Source organism: Pholcus phalangioides, unplaced genomic scaffold (genome assembly GCF_987345545.1).
Source record: "Pholcus phalangioides strain wild (caught in Gottingen) unplaced genomic scaffold, Ppha-v1.0 ptg000024l_1, whole genome shotgun sequence".
Taxonomy (NCBI): Eukaryota; Metazoa; Arthropoda; class Arachnida; order Araneae; family Pholcidae; genus Pholcus; species Pholcus phalangioides.
In genome coordinates this window covers 25,382,039-25,397,903 of record NW_028301616.1, presented here as the reverse complement: position 1 = coordinate 25,397,903, position 15,865 = coordinate 25,382,039, and the positions used below count along the sequence as shown (strand labels likewise).

The 15,865-nt window shown below is 38.6% G+C and overlaps 1 protein-coding gene across 1 annotated transcript; it reads right to left on the bottom strand.

Moving 5' to 3' along the window:
- Positions 1-2,156: 2,156 nt before the first annotated feature.
- On the bottom strand, positions 2,157-15,599 carry LOC149069083 (paired box protein Pax-1-like). The gene is made up of 3 exons (XM_089250343.1): positions 15,473-15,599; positions 2,606-2,809; positions 2,157-2,524 (listed from the first exon to the last, which is right to left on the bottom strand). The coding sequence occupies exons 1-3, from the start codon at positions 15,597-15,599 to the stop codon at positions 2,157-2,159; spliced, it is 699 nt and encodes a 232-aa protein (XP_089106469.1).
- Positions 15,600-15,865: the final 266 nt, after the last annotated feature.

Genomic DNA, 15,865 nt, shown 5'->3' with positions numbered 1-15,865 from the left:
AAAACAAATGAGATTCATCAAGCACCCCCAGAAACTGGGGCCCCAGATTCAATTCGCTGAATTTTAGTGGGGCTATTTTATCTCGGGCTACCGATGTGTTGCAAATTTTACAATGTTAAACAACAAAAATCTAATGAGATACATCCAGGGGCCCCGAATTAGAACCTATCAACATTCCCATGGAGCACTGACCTGGAAGCTTGTCGGACACACCCCTGTAAGGGGCCACGAAAATTTTTCATTTTTTTCAATTTTGCAACGAATAAAATCCAGGGCCCCACATCCAGTAGCGGGAACACAATACGCAGATTTTTAGTGGGGAACCCAGACTGGATTTATCTCGGTCTTCCTCTGTTGCAAATTGTATAATGTTAAAAAACAAAAAGAATCAGATTCATCCATAGCCCCAAAATGAAAAACCTGTAAACATGGGGCCCCGACTTGGAAGCTTGTCGGTCATCCCCCGGTGCGAGTGCCATGAAAAATTTTCATTTGTATTCGTTTTACCAATGAATATAAGCTAGGGCCCCCAATCAGTTGCCCGTTGTATTCGCATACTTTTAGTTGGGCCCCAGACTATCTTTATCTCGGGCATCCGCTGTTGCAAATTCTACAACAGAAAAGAATGAGATTCATCCAGGGCCCCCAAAATGAAACCTGTACACATGGGGCCCCGACTTGGAAGCTTGTCGGTTATCCCCCGGTGAGAATACCATGAAAAGTTTTCATTTGTATTCGTTTTACCAACGAATAAAATCCAGGGCCCCCTACCAATTACCCGGGACACCAATTGGCATACTGTTAGTGGGGCCCCAAACTGTCTTTATCTCGGGCATCCGCTGTTGCAAATTCTACAACAGGAAATAATGAGATTCATCCAGGGCCCCAAAATGAAAAACCTGTAAACATGGGGCCCCGACTTGGAAGCTTGTCGGTCATCCCCCGGTGCGAATGCCATGAAAAATTTTCATTTGTATTCGTTTTACCAACGAATAAACTCCAGGACCACCCACGCAACTACCCGTGACCGAATTCGCAAATTTTTTGGAGCCCCCACACTGGATATATCTTGTGCTTCCGCTATCGCAAAGTTTTCAACGTTAAAGCAGCAAGAAAACAATGAGATCTATCAAGGGCCCCTGGAAATGAAAACTTTTAACTTTCCCATGAAGGTATACGTACAATCCCCCCCCCGGGTACCCCGACCCTGTGTGTTGGGAGCACTGTTATATGCATATTATACATATCTCTCGGCATGACCCCCCCCCCCTCCACAAGGGCAGGGTTGACGGGACCAGAACGATTCTTATCACTTTTTGATTTTTTCACACTATAAATTAACCACAGAGGGGCCCTGAAAAGCTGGTTTGGGGGCTCGCCATCTAAATTCCAGCATAAGGGCCCTGCTGTAAGATATGGGAGCCTCTCGGTACATGCACATAACATGGTCTCGATGGGTCAAATGGGTCCCAATATGTGCTAGAGTTAAATGAATACTTGACCCAAAATCGTAACCGACTTCCGTAACACAAAAACGTAACAGATTTCCGTCACTCAAAAACTTCACCCACTTCCATCACTCGGTTGCTTAGCAACAGGCCCTTTTCGAGTTTGTGATTTTATATTATAGAGTAGATATATAGATCATGGTTATATCAAATAACCAAGTAATTTATTGTTTTATTTTGCGCTGCAGCACCCCATGATTCGTAAGTGCGAGAAATTAAGATTTCGACGGCGATGGATAGTGGAAATATTGCGGCTTATCTGTCAAAAATTATTATTTCTTTAATTATTGCAAATTATTGTTTTATCCCCTGCGCCGTGACATCCTGTAAATAAATTAGAATTAGTTAATTGAGTATCTTTCACTGAAATGTATTTCGAAACGTGCAAAATGATGTCCTGGGGACTTCCTTTGCTGTAAATAATCCCAGATATGAATCCACATGCTGAATCTCAAAAATCATAGTACTAGAGACCTCGTTACCAGGCCGTGACAGGATGGACCCATTTCGCGAAGACTGTCCTGTAAATATCAGAATACAATTTCGCAACAAAAGGCTAGATTTGTGACTATATTTCAAAATTCATACATCGATAGCATCTGCAAACGGTCCAGCATAATAATATGTAACAATATTTAAATGTCAATCTCATTCATTATCGGCAGATTCGATGCCCAAGATGTCGTTGATCATGAACGTTTTCTTCCGGAATCGGCCGTTGTTGTAGTAGACGGCATTGGTGGTCGCCATGTTGTCGTCGTCGTCGTTGGGAGTAGGAATCGTGTTGTCCTCGGACTCGTCAGGCAGATGATGATGTCGATTTGATTTGTGGATTTTCGCACTTTTCCTCAGGATCCTGTTGATGGAAGACACAGACGGCAACGATTCCCTCGGACAGACGCCCTCGTACAACAGGCGCTCCCTTATCTCCCAGGCGAACAGAGATGCGTTCTCCCTCTTGTACTGCCAAATCTTCGTGATGACCAGAGGAGTCGACACTCGTGGTTTGCTGCCACCTATCAAACGAATCTCGTGAATATGGTAAGTCAATCAATAACTGTTCGTACTCAAAATTAGCATACAAAACCCGAACTCACCGATAGCACCGGGCAAGATGGATCCAGTCTCGGCAAATCTCGCCAGGATCTTCGAGACGCATCCGTGAGAGACAAGCAAGTGCCTGGAAATATCGCACGGCCTGTAACCACAAACAGCGAGTTCCAGGATGCGAAGCCGGACGTGGAAAGGTAATGGCTTCCCGTTGGCGAAGGTTCCTCCCAATTGGTTGACACCTCCTTGGCCTAATCAATATGTATCAAATGAGGATATTATTAATCTTAACAAAATGTAATATTGTATCATGTACAGGGTGTCCCATAAATATGTAAATTGTTTAAAAATTCATAAAACACTCGAAGTAATTCGTATATTTGAATGTGGTTTGCGAAAAATATATTCTAACGATTTTTTTGGTACAAAAAAAAATTTTAGTTCAAATTTTTGTCTGTAGAGGGGTGTCCAGCAGGATTAATTGGACCTGAATCTTCCTTCAATCTCTTCTGTGTCTGAAACGTTCGTAAAGCTTCAGCCCGCGGCGATTCCTGGCTGAAGTAAAACTACTTTACCAATAGTGCTTTATCCACCAATGTCAACATCGCAATGAAAATGTTAAGTTCACGCCAGCAACAGTAAAATTCAGAAATGAGCTTCTAATCGTACACCCTACATTTTATAGGACTCTGATTTGCATATTTCCAGTGATTTTCCTTCGTGCAGTGCTCTCTATCAACAAAAATGTGAACTAATATTTTTTCTGTACCGGAAAAACACCCTCCTCTGTGAGATTAACATATTAGAATGTGGCTATCGAAAAATTTAAAGTTCCTTCAATTTTTTTTATTAATTTTTAAACTATTTACAAATTTATCAGGCGCGCTGTATAATATTTGAATTTATAAGGTTTTTAATACATTAATATAATATTATGAATCAAAAATCTATGGCGCGGAAGAACAGAGCCAAAAGACGCTCAAAAGGTTTTCAACCCTTTTCTAGTCGCGAGCACTTCCTGTACTCACTTCATCATCAAAAGAAGAGCACCCATACGGCAAGTTTTACATACGAATGCATGAAATGAAGATGATGATTTCAATCCTTGAATGCAATTCCTCCTAAGTGTTTAATTGGAACGTTGATCAAGTGCTCGTGAGCACGAAATCTAGCACTCTGGGTACTTCAGGGGGAGCACCGTGGTGGTCGTGAGCAACGGGTTAAAGATGCTTGCTTTAAATGTGCCAAATAAGGTTCTGGAGTTCGGTGAGTAGAAGGGACTCGAGACGAAATTCTCACTCGTGTAAGCCATCATTTCGGCACCCATCTGATGTATGAAGCCCCAGCAGCAAAACGCCCCCGAAAACCCGCAGCTCTCTTCCCAGCTAGGTGAAATACATCTTTTCTGTGGTTCCAAACTTCAAGGGGCGAATGCGAGCCGATCTCCCCGTTAAAAAGTCTCGCCACAGAGCAGCAGACCTCTACAAACAGTACAAATACAATTCGATCACAACACACTCACTTCACTTCTGAAATATTAGATGACAGCACTGAAAAATCAAACAACACTACATACGCACTCAGACTGTTAGGTACACAAACACAGTTACACTTCCGCCACAACTCACTAGGTAGTAAATTGCCCATAGATGGCGATAGACCCGAGTTGAAATATATTTAAAACTAAGTCTAAAGTTTTCTCTGAAAATCATTCCATCCAATAACAGTGAATTTTACTGAAAGTTTCTTCCACAACTATTTTCCCCTTTGCCCTTCATTTGGCGCCCCTCTTACAGCAACACCTAGTTGTGCCACAGCCCTAGAGCCACTACCATCACCAGCGAAGCAACAAATGCGATTGCCTTTTCTGACCATAAACAATCACGACCAATCCTTCATGAAGAAATTGTACGCGTGCGATCACCATTTTATTTTCCTGAAGTCGTCAACTAATTTGCGGACCTGGGAAATATTGTTTTAACGAAAAGTGAAAGTATGTTGCGGACCTGAAGAATATAAACAAAAAGTGGAAAATAATGGGGCCCCATAAAAATAATTAAAAATAAACGGATATGATAAAGTGACACAGAATATGATAAAGTGGCACAGAATATGATAAAGTGGCACAGAATATGATAAAGTGGCACAGAATATGATAAAATGAAATAACGGATATATGAATGATAAATATATAAACGGACCTGAAACAAATAAAAGTGGAAAAAAAAATTGCGAATCTGAAAATATCGTATAAACAAAAAGAAAATATTTTACAGACCTAAAAAAATATAAATAAGCGTGGAAAATAGTTTGTGCTGACCTGAAAAACACTGTAAACAAAAAGAGAAAATATTTTTTTAGCCTGAAGAATATGAACAAAATTGGAGAATAATTTGCGGACCTGAAAAAATATAAATAAATTAGGGGAATTAGAAACACTGTATAAACAAAGATATAAAATATTTTGCGGAGCTGGAGAATGTGAACAAATAATTTGCGGACAAGTAATAGAAACAGAAGAAATAATTTTCGAACTTCCAAATAAAAATAAATATGAAAAAAAATTTGCTGGCTGTCAAAAACATTAATAAGTAGGAAAAAAATTGCAGACCAACTAACGGCAAAACAGACAAAAACAAAAATTTAGACACACGCACACAGTATTTTATTTTTTCAAATCTAAAATACTTTTGTGGCTACAAATTTTGGAGAAATTTTTCATGGAATCTTGCGGAGACGTATATTTCAGTTAAAACTTAATAAAACTCATTACTTCAATCATTTATTACCAAAATTCTATTAAAACATTTAATAAGGATTCGTGACATTGAATTTTACCAAAACTTGGAACTTTAATTGAATTAAATCCAAAATGGAATCGTAAAAAACTGAGACTATGCCAGAAATCCATTGAATCGTCAATTTAATATTTCAATTTTTAATTTATAAGAAGGGAAATAAGCAAAAAAGGAATTCCCTTGTGAAAGGATACTGGTCCCCCCCTTTCCTAAACCGTTCAGAACATCCGAAAGCTGCACAAGTGTTGTTCATTCTAATCAAAAATAAGACAGAATGTGGAGATCGTCGTATGAACAGCCATAAGAGACCTTTCACACGGAGCGGATGCGGGTCCGGAAGAAGTTTTAACAATTGGAATATACTGCGCCTTTCAGACGAGGGAAATGTTCATGCGGGTCCGGACGTCGTCCTCATGTGTCAAAACCTAAGTGCGGGCTCCGCATCCGCACATAGAAGTTTTGACATTTGGTTAGTCGGGGATATTCGCACGATGCGGATGCGGAGCGAATTCGTCCGCATCTTTGGCTACTTTTTGAAGGCGATTTTTCACGGAATTTTTTTAATTATTTGCCATAAATACCCTTAAAAACACCATATGATGGTCCCTGCTCATTAATATAATGTACCTACATACGTCTATCCCTCCGTTTCCTTCTGAGATGGAGATATAGCAACTTCAACTGCCTTTTGTCCATATTTCACAATTTTATACAATAAAACCTGTCAACAACGGCCACTGACGGGACCAAAATTATAAGCCGTTCTGTTCATTACGAATATTTAATTGACTACATACTTTAATAACTTTTAAATTTAATTTATAAATTTTAATTGTTTTCTTTTTAAATTTTTAAAATTATTTAAAAATATAAATATTATTTTAAATATTTGTTATTTTTTTAAATTTTTAATCTGTTAATTTTTTTAAACTTTAAAAAAAATACTTTTATTACACAACGTTATCCACGTTCACTCAGGGCCGGATTAAGACGTTTGAAGACCCTAGCGCTTGAATAGTTTTGGTGGTTCCCCCCGAATACCTACAAGTATATTTTACTCCATATTTAGTCTATAAACTTAAAAAAATGAAATTTTATATTTCAGAAGTGACTAATCTAAGGATGGGATTTCACTCTAAAAGGTTTATGAAAGTTATTTTATAAAACTTGAAAAAAGCAACTAATAAATTGCAAGTGCAACCGATAAATTTATTAGTTGCTTTTTTAAAAGAATTATTATAAAATTTTTATAGTGTAATCCGGACTTGAGGCCGGGATTATACTATAAAGTTTTGTAAAATATCTTTTATAAAAGTTGAAAAATTCAACCAATACACTGCTGGCCACCGTAAATGCAACACCCCGAAGGAAACATGCAAATAATATGAAATTTACAACATGCATTAGCGGAGGTGAGATATGCAAATGATTAGAATTTCAGCGCAGACGCACATCACGCGCGCCTGTGGCGCCACTTCAAAGCGCTATTTAAGGCTCGGAGATTTCGACGATTTGAAGTACGGCAATTGTGTTTTTCTTGTGGTTTTTTCAAAAAAACGATCAATTATGCCTCGTAGAAAACAGCGATCATCTTTTGATCAAGTATCCGAGTTCGACAGAGAAAGGATAGTGGCCTACCGAGATTGTGGATTATCTTTCAGGGAAATCGGTAGTCGTGTTGGACGAAACCAAACAACTGTAATGCGGATATGCGATCGTTGGATGCAGGAGGGTACGACGGACCGACGTGTTCGATCGCATCCACCTCAGTGCACCACTTCACGTGATGACAGGCGTATTGTGCGTATGGCAGTGACGGATCGCTCAGCCACATCACGAACCATAGCACAGCACATTCAGTCTGTACCGCATCATCCAGTGTCTGCGCGTACCATTCGACGCCGTTTACAGCAGAGTGGTCTGTCCGCAAGACGTCCATTGCTTCGTCTACCCTTGACGCAGAACCACAGACGTCTCCGCCGCCAATGGTGCGATGAAAGAAGGATGTGGACGGCACAATGGAATGAAATTGTCTTTACTGACGAGTCACGCTTCTGTCTGCAACACCACGATGGTCGGATTCGAGTCTGGAGTCACCGTGGAGAGAGGATGCTGAACAGCTGCGTTATGCACCGCCACACTGGTCCTGCACCGGGTATTATGGTATGGGGCGGTATTGGATATCACTCTCGCACTCCTCTAGTACGCATTGCCAGTACTTTAAAAAGCCAGCGCTACATCTCCGAGGTGTTGGAGCCAGTTGTCCTTCCTTACCTTCAGGGCTTGCCCACAGCCATATTTCAACAGGATAATGCGCGACCACACGTGGCACGCATTGTCCAAAGGTTCTTCGTCAATCGCCAGATTGAATTGCTTCCCTGGCCAGCTCGCTCTACGGATCTTTCGCCGATAGAAAACATGTGGTCCATGGTTGCTCAACGATTGATCCAGATTACATCCCCAGCTGCCACACCAGATCAACTTTGGCAACGCGTGGAAGCTGCTTGGTCTGCTGTACCCCAAGAACACATCCAAAGTCTCTTTGAATCAATGCCGAGGCGTGTGGCAGCGGTGATCTCCAACAATGGCGGCTACTCTGGCTACTGATTTTGGCAGGAACCACACTTCACAGAAGTCTATAAATTTAATCATTTGATGCTTGGTCAACATGTTATCTACAAAATAAATATTGTTGCGATATCTCTTGTCTTTCTTGGTGTTGCAATTTGGGTGGCCAGCAGTGTAGGTGCATCGGTTGCATTTGCTTGAATGCAACCGATGATCTTAATGGTTTGAATTTTTCACGTTTTATCAAAGAGCTTTTACAAAACTTTTATACTGTAATCCCGGCCTAAGACAGAATTGTGATGTGAATATTTCTAAGCACAGACATTTTGAAAGTCTCCACCCCTCCCCTTTTTTTCTACTTGCAAATTCTTTGATATCTCCTGAACTTTTTTTTTTTTTTGGAACATCGAATGTTTTGGATGTTTTTGGATTGGATTTTTCGAACATTGGATGTGTTTTTGGAATTTTTCTTTCATATTTTTCCGAAAAGATTTTTTTTTTTCAAAATTTTTTGAAAATATTTTAAGATATTTTCTCCCATCGACTACTTGTGAGGATCGGAATGAAGGCATCTTTATACCCATATTCTATGGGGCTCAAGATTAAACCACCAAAGAATGCCTCTAGGCACTGAATCAGGGGTGAAGGAGAAAAATAATTACAAAAATTGCGGAAAAATAGGTTTTATGCGCGAATTTCAACCTAAACACCCGCATCTTCAGTGCTCGTGTAAAAGGGTATGCGGACCCGCGTCCGCATCCGCACCAGCTCCGTGTGAAAGGGGCCTGAGATGTCGGAAAGAAACTAGAATATTTTATATATAAGGCCGGGATTACAAGTTTTCTAAAAGTTCTTTCATAAAATTTGAAAATTCACCCAATAAGATTATCAGTTGCATTTGTTCGAATGTAACCTATGAGCTTCATTGGTTGGATTTTTCAAGTTTTATAAAAGGAATTTTATCAAACTAATATATTACTATATATTATATTATTAGAGTAATCCCGGCCCTATCAGCATTTTTTATAAAGTATGTGAAGGATCGGTTTGTTGTAGAGCCTCTCAAGTATTTTATTCTGTAATAACGGTAAACCTTGCATCTCAGAATCACATATGCTGCCAAGTTTCTGATACCCTTTCATTACAGAAAGAGCAGGTCATCTTCCTGATTCATCGCCAATTACTCTACCATTCACGAAGATCATCTCCGAATCTAAGTTGTGTGAAAACCCGTTTCACACGAATTTCCCAGTTTACATCGAGGTAATTTTCTTGACCCAAGTTCGTTTTTAAAAATTTTTATTGGGGAAAATGCGACGAATTTTAATACGTGATATGTCATTTTGTATACTTTGATCTCTCAGTGATTGAATTATAAGAGGAATATAAATACGGATGATGATCGGGTCCCTCACTTGCCTTAGGAAACAAAAACCGCTTTCGTCCAAAACGAAGCCCAGCCAGTTCGGGGGAAAAAAGTTGGTTGAGTTTTCTGCATTTTCGGTCAAACGGAGGTAACATTGTGTTTAGGGTATCTATGGTCTGGAATTTTCAATATTCGGATCCAAAAACCCAGTATTTTTAATTGATGAAAGAAATAATTTCAAAAAACAATTAAAATTAGGATGCAATGAAAGAAATTGTCTAAATACTAATGAAAATTCAGAATCAATAAATAGAAAATAATAAAATTAATTAACAGATGATTCCAGCAAGATTCAGAAAAGATCAGTCCGCGCCTTCTGTTCACTGTGACGCAGATTTGCATACGTTTTCTTGTTCCCCAGGTTACATTTGCATGCATGGTGTTCTTTTTCTTCCACGATAAATATCAACAGGAATGCCGTTTTAACGTTTGCGGAGCGGCCGTTTCCGAAACGCGCGTGCGCGTTTGCGTTTCATGTTAGACTGATGACAATTGTTTGTATCAGTGCGTACTGTATCACCTCTTAAAGATTTTCCCATCTTTTCTAAATCACCCTTTATACGCTTTCACGATCAATCTTTTCTGAAGAAATTTTGTGTGAACAATTGTATTTTCGTGAAGTCTTTCGGAATATTTTCGTGGGAAAAACTAGGGATCCTTGAAAGCCCCACAAGCGGACTCATCCGCCATCTTTGAGCGCAAGTGTGACCGACATTTGTGTAATTCGGTTATAATAACATGGAAGATTCCACGAAATCTTGTCACTTTTATTTGAGGTGTTGCGGTGCGTCGCGAATGCGAGCCGATAATCCCCCGTTAAAATGTCTCGTCACAGAGAGCAACAGACTACGATGCAATTATTGAATCATTACACTTTACTAATAGTTTGAAAAAATTGTTGGCAATACTACAGCAAGCATTACACAGATACAAACTTCACGTTAAGTTCACAACGCATACACATACATTTCCTATACGTACCATCTAAGTTGAACTAAAATATATCTTCCAGATAGAAAATGTAGCAAAATAGAAGACGAAAGGTCTAGAAATAATGTGTGTGTCCCGTTCTCTGTGGACCAACTTGACTGTTTTGGGACAGAATAAGAAGATTGCATTTGCGAATCTTATATATAGACCATGACAACACCACATCAACTACAAAAAAACAAACGATGAAATTATCATTTTTCATTGTCATAGACCAGTGGTTCTCAACCTTTAGATGCCCGCGGCCTGGTTCGTTTCGTTTTTGCGAGTGGAAGCCTGGTCATACACACGACTAATGTAAAATAAATGGGTAAAAATGAAACGGTGAACAGTTCACAGCCCAGTTAGAATGATGTCGTGGCCCGGCGGTAGAGTAACAGTGTCAAGGAACGCATTAAATCTAGTTTTTGATCAATTCGAATTAGTTTTCTTCATTTTGAACCTCCTATTCCTTATTGCAAGACTATTCCCCGTTACCCCACGAAAATTATTTTTAAATACCTTTTTGTTCAGTTATTTACTGCTTGACAATTGCTAAGGAACAGAGTTATTTTTCTTCATACCTAATGATAGGCATCCTTCAAAGAAATGAAACTTGACACATTTGTGATTGATATCCTGAAGTGTCTTCATAATGCAAAATGAAACATATATCGATACTATATACGGCGAAAATAGATAAGAATAAAATACGCTCCTTACAGCATTGTAAACAGTTACGAAAATTGCTCGTTCTGTTAGAAATAAGGACATACATGAATTCTTCAGTGTAAAGTGTGACCTCCTTGGACACTGATGCACATTCGGCATCTGTTGCCCATGGTGTCCACCTGAATTATTAAGGAGTGAAGTATTTTTCCCCATTCGTCCTTCAAGGTGATTCTGACTTCCTGTGCGGTTCAAGGAGGGTTACGTCTTTGAGCAACACGTCTGCCGAGTGTTGGAGGCCGTGGCAGGATCACCACACCTCAATAGGATAGATAGTCTAGTGGCGGAAACAAACAGAAATTCCACTTCTGGCCAGATAACCGCAGACCTTGGTGACGATACTGGCACTCGAGCATATGCAAGACCCGTTTTTCGGCGACTGAATAACAGGAATGCCGTTTTAACGTTTGCGGAGCGGCCGTTTCGAAACGCACTAGCGCGATTGCGTTTTGCGTTAGACCATGCATTCTTTGATAGCAATTGTTTGTATTGGTGTGTACTATCACCTCTTAAAGTTTTTCCCCATATTTTCTGAATCACCCTGTATGTTTCATTTTGCTTTATGAAGATACTTCAGGATATCAATTAAAAATGTGCTAAGTTTTATTTCTTTGGAGAATGTCTATCATCACGTATGAAGAAAAATGACACTGTTTCTTAGTAATTGTCAAGCAGTATAATACTTATTTGTAAACACGATGCAGTTGTCAATGTAATGACAAGAAACCAAATTTTATAGAAATGCTGATTTCAGGCTTCTCTACTATGTTTCAAACTGAAATAATCTAAAAAAAGTAAAAATGCTATTCCATATTATCCGAATGTGTACTGTATATTAGAAAAAATCGTGAAGTGCAAAACACGGAAATATTTCGCACAGCGGTCACGTCAATGAGCAAATCGGAACACGTTCAAAGACATGCAATAAAAAACTTTTTCAACGTTAAGCCGACGAGCTTTCCCTGTATGCGATCAGCTTTAATATTAGGAATTTCTTGGGATAACGACATTGAAACGGAAATGAGAGTGATGAAAATTTTGCCGTTATAAGCGAGGTGGTTGCTTTTCATCGAAGAAGCAAAGTTCATAAATATTTCTCCCTATAGCAATGGATCTGCAACGCATGGCCCGCCGATCATTTTTTAAAACGTTATAAAAATATTGAAAAATGATTAATTGTAGAATCGATGAAAGAAATAACTCTGGAAAAAAAAATTGTGAAAAACTCAGAATTAATGTAGGAAGTAATTCCATAATTGATGAAAATTCAGAATCACTGAAACAAATAATTTCAGAATCAGTGAAAAAAAATAACTTAATAAATCAATAAGAGAAGCAATCTCAGAATTAGTAGAAAAAACAATAAAAGAAAAGAAATCTGATAAAAATTATTTCACAATCAATAAAAAAATAATTGCATAATTATTGAAAGAGGTTTCATTTCAGAACCATTTAAAGCGATTTCAGATAAAAATTGATCTCCGAATTAATTAATTTAATCCGTAATTAAGCAAAAAAATATTTCAGAATTAGTGAAAAAAACTATATCAGAATTAAACAAAATTGATAATTTCAGAATAAATAAAAGTCAGTTATTTTTGCCCCCGTTTAACTTGGAGCCTCATTGACCCTTCTATGAATATGTCACTAAATTACATGAGTTGCTGGTCCACGGGCTTCGTCGGAAATTTCAATTTGGCCCACCGTGTCTGAAAGGATGAAGACCCCTGCTCTATAACGATCACTCAGGACTGCTAATTACTGATGTTATAGCTGAAGTGTCGTTACATTGAACATTGAATGACCGGACACACCCCGCTTCCCATCTCAGAGAGATATCGAAGCTTTCCCGGGGGATGGGTGTATCCGGAAATTTATTAATTTACGTGAAGTTAACAAACAACGATATACATATGTACAATAAAGAATCTAGAGTATAAATTGTGGTCATGGCATCATCCACAGATAATCAGTCCGTAATAGTCCTTATGTAAATATTCAAAGAATAATTTTGTCTTGTATGTTAGAATCTGGAATTGAGTTATCCAATCTAGAATATACCAATCTCATCAATCAAGCTGTAATATGATATAAATTGACGTCTAAATAATAAAAAGTATTATTTAGACGTATATATATATATATATATATAAAGTGTCGTTACAACCGAGGTCGTTATAACAGAGTTTGTGACTGTATATTCAAACTGATTTTAAAAAAATCAGTGTGTAATTTAATAATATTGATCAGAATCATTGCTAATTTGTTAATATACTTTGCAAATTAAGCATATTGGTAATTTAAAATTGATAAAAAAATTCAATGAACTTTACCTCTTGGTGGCATTTTTCTTCGCGTGGAGACTGTCAAGTCTTCTGAAGTCCTCTTTTGGACACCTCAGGGTCCGTCCGGCGTAAACTTTTATCCACGTTGAGTTTCCGCAATGTTGTGGTCATGCGCGCATGTGTACGAGTGTGTTTGTGTGTGTACATAATGTGTTGAGGTGTGAATCGCCGTGAATGGCCGAATCTTTGAGAAGTGTAGGTGGGAAGTATTCGGTATTCTCAGAGATAGGTGGTCAACACGTGAGAAGTCGGCCGGTAGAGAAGGTGGCTTTCCCCTCACGGACCGTGGGAACCTCCAGGTGTTGCTGGCTGGACGGAAGGAGCCACAGACATTCTCTCACAATCTCCAGGATTTAAAAGAGACAAAATAAGAGAGTATCAAGAAATCGGGAGTTTTCCTCTCCGTCACCGGAAAAGAGGAGATTGTGTTAAAAATAAACTCATGCTCACAACATGAAACTTAAACGTAAACTTAAAACTGATTTAAGTTTGAAATTTCTCATATTTTCGGAATTTGAAAATTATTTAAAAATTTTCTAGGCGCAAGTTAATGAAACTAAAAAAATCAAAAATTCGGAAATAAGTTAATGCTCTATATTGAATTTAATTTAGTTTATTTTTCTACGAAATTCTGATCGTTTTATTAGAAAAGTTCTAAAATTATTTCAGCATTTTTTTTTTTCGTATGATGGACATTGTTCACGGGAATGAGACATGAGTGATGCCTAGCAGAGTGGACCTCCTTTTCTTTACGAAATCCAAATATTACAAGAGTACTGGGTGGCAAATCTAAAGTTCCTTAAGGGAGTCTCATACCTTTCAACATGGTGAAAAACTGTACTCTAATAGAAATATCATTAAAAATACTATTTAACCATTGACTTATTTCCAATTTTTTACACCTATTCTTGATTGTGTGTGCTATACTATGCCAGTGTAAAGTTTTACATGTTTTAGATACTTGAGTTTTGTAAATTTAAAAAAGAAAATGCCTTGAAAACAGCTTGCGCTCATGATAAAATACCATGACATCAATGTCATTGAATAAAAATTGATTCAAAGTAAACTGTTCAGTTCATGAAATGAAGCAAATGTTTCAGATTTCGTTGACTCAATCCCATTTAAAATTAAATTTTAACTTTAATGCCCATTCAAGCATATTGCGCCCGAACTCGGCAGTCAACATTTTGCGCCCGACGGAGGGTTAAGGAGGCGGGATATCTCGTCAATGCCGTTTAAAGGATCAAATAGCTGTGGTTCTTCTTAAATGTTTCAGACGAAGGTGTGGGGCACAAGAAAAGAATATGGCTTATAGGGAGCCCGTGAGAAAGAAACTAAGAAACACTACTCTAGAGCAGCGCTGCCACCTTTTGGAGGGTGGCTGAATGGACCAAAATGCCGTAAAAGCTACAAATACAACAACATTGGGTGCTATGGAAGCTTATCGGGTAAGGAGGGTTATGGGAAAACGCTAGGACAGGTAACCTGGTACGAATTTGGTCTAACGAACCCCATAGATCCCGCGACACACAGTTTGGGAATCAGTGTACGAATTCAATTCTTAATTATTTTTCTTTCCAGTGAAAAAAAAATACTCCCGTTTCTTCCACCACTTTTTAGAACAAACCACACTCCCGCACCCAGAACTCACTCATTTTTAAGCATTTGCCGTAGTACTTAGGGTAATTCTTACATCTTTCCTCCTGCATCCCACGCAAGCGTACGGATATGTTTTTTATTATCCTCGCACTCACTCCCAGCAAATAATGTTGTGAAGTCTTGAATATACATTTCCAGAGAGAGAGAGAGAGAACAAGATGCTCTCGGTGAAGGTACGGGAAAACATCCAGGTGCGTGTCCGTCTCGTCCACAAGTAGTGATGTAAAAGATTAGGTGGAAAATGAAAACTACATCCGAACCCTTTTTTGTCATTTGAACGACGGACGGCAAACACTAGAGAGAGGTTGTTGCGTCTCCCCGTGATGGCCAATGTCCGATGACCATTAAGGCAAGTTCCTTTTTTTTTTCTTTTCTATCTTTTGGACGAGAAACTTTCGGCGATTAATCCGCGATACTTACTTTCAAGGAAAAACGTAGATTCTTCTCGACGGAGATTATCCTTTGTAGTGGTTTCTTCTCCTTGTTTGATTGAATTTCTCTTCTTTTCTTCAACAAAAGAAATTGCCAACAGCCTCGTCGTGTACATTGCCGAAGCGATTCATTCACACTACAGAGTGAGTATTTACCTCAACCTATGGAGGATTTACTCACGCCCACGTTGCGGAATAATTTCTTCGTGGTGACCATCTTCCCTCATAGATAGTCCGCCTCAAAAGTTCAAGCACGTGATGAAAATGCCGGTGAAATCTAAAACACAAATTCCTGATAATATTCCAAGTTGTTGGAATTACAATCCCTTCAATATGCTCAATCCAAATCAAGTAAATTAACCCTCTATGGTTCATCCTCATA

Excerpts from the sequence above, each read along its gene's own strand:
- LOC149069083 (XM_089250343.1), bottom strand. The coding sequence starts at position 15,599 with ATGTACACGACGAGGCTGTTGGCAATTTCTTTTGTTGAAGAAAAGAAG. Across the intron at positions 2,810-15,472 it reads ATCTACGTTTTTCCTTGAAA|GCCAAGGAGGTGTCAACCAA; the intron begins GTAAGTATCGCG and ends CATATTGATTAG. Across the intron at positions 2,525-2,605 it reads CATCTTGCCCGGTGCTATCG|GTGGCAGCAAACCACGAGTG; the intron begins GTGAGTTCGGGT and ends TTCGTTTGATAG.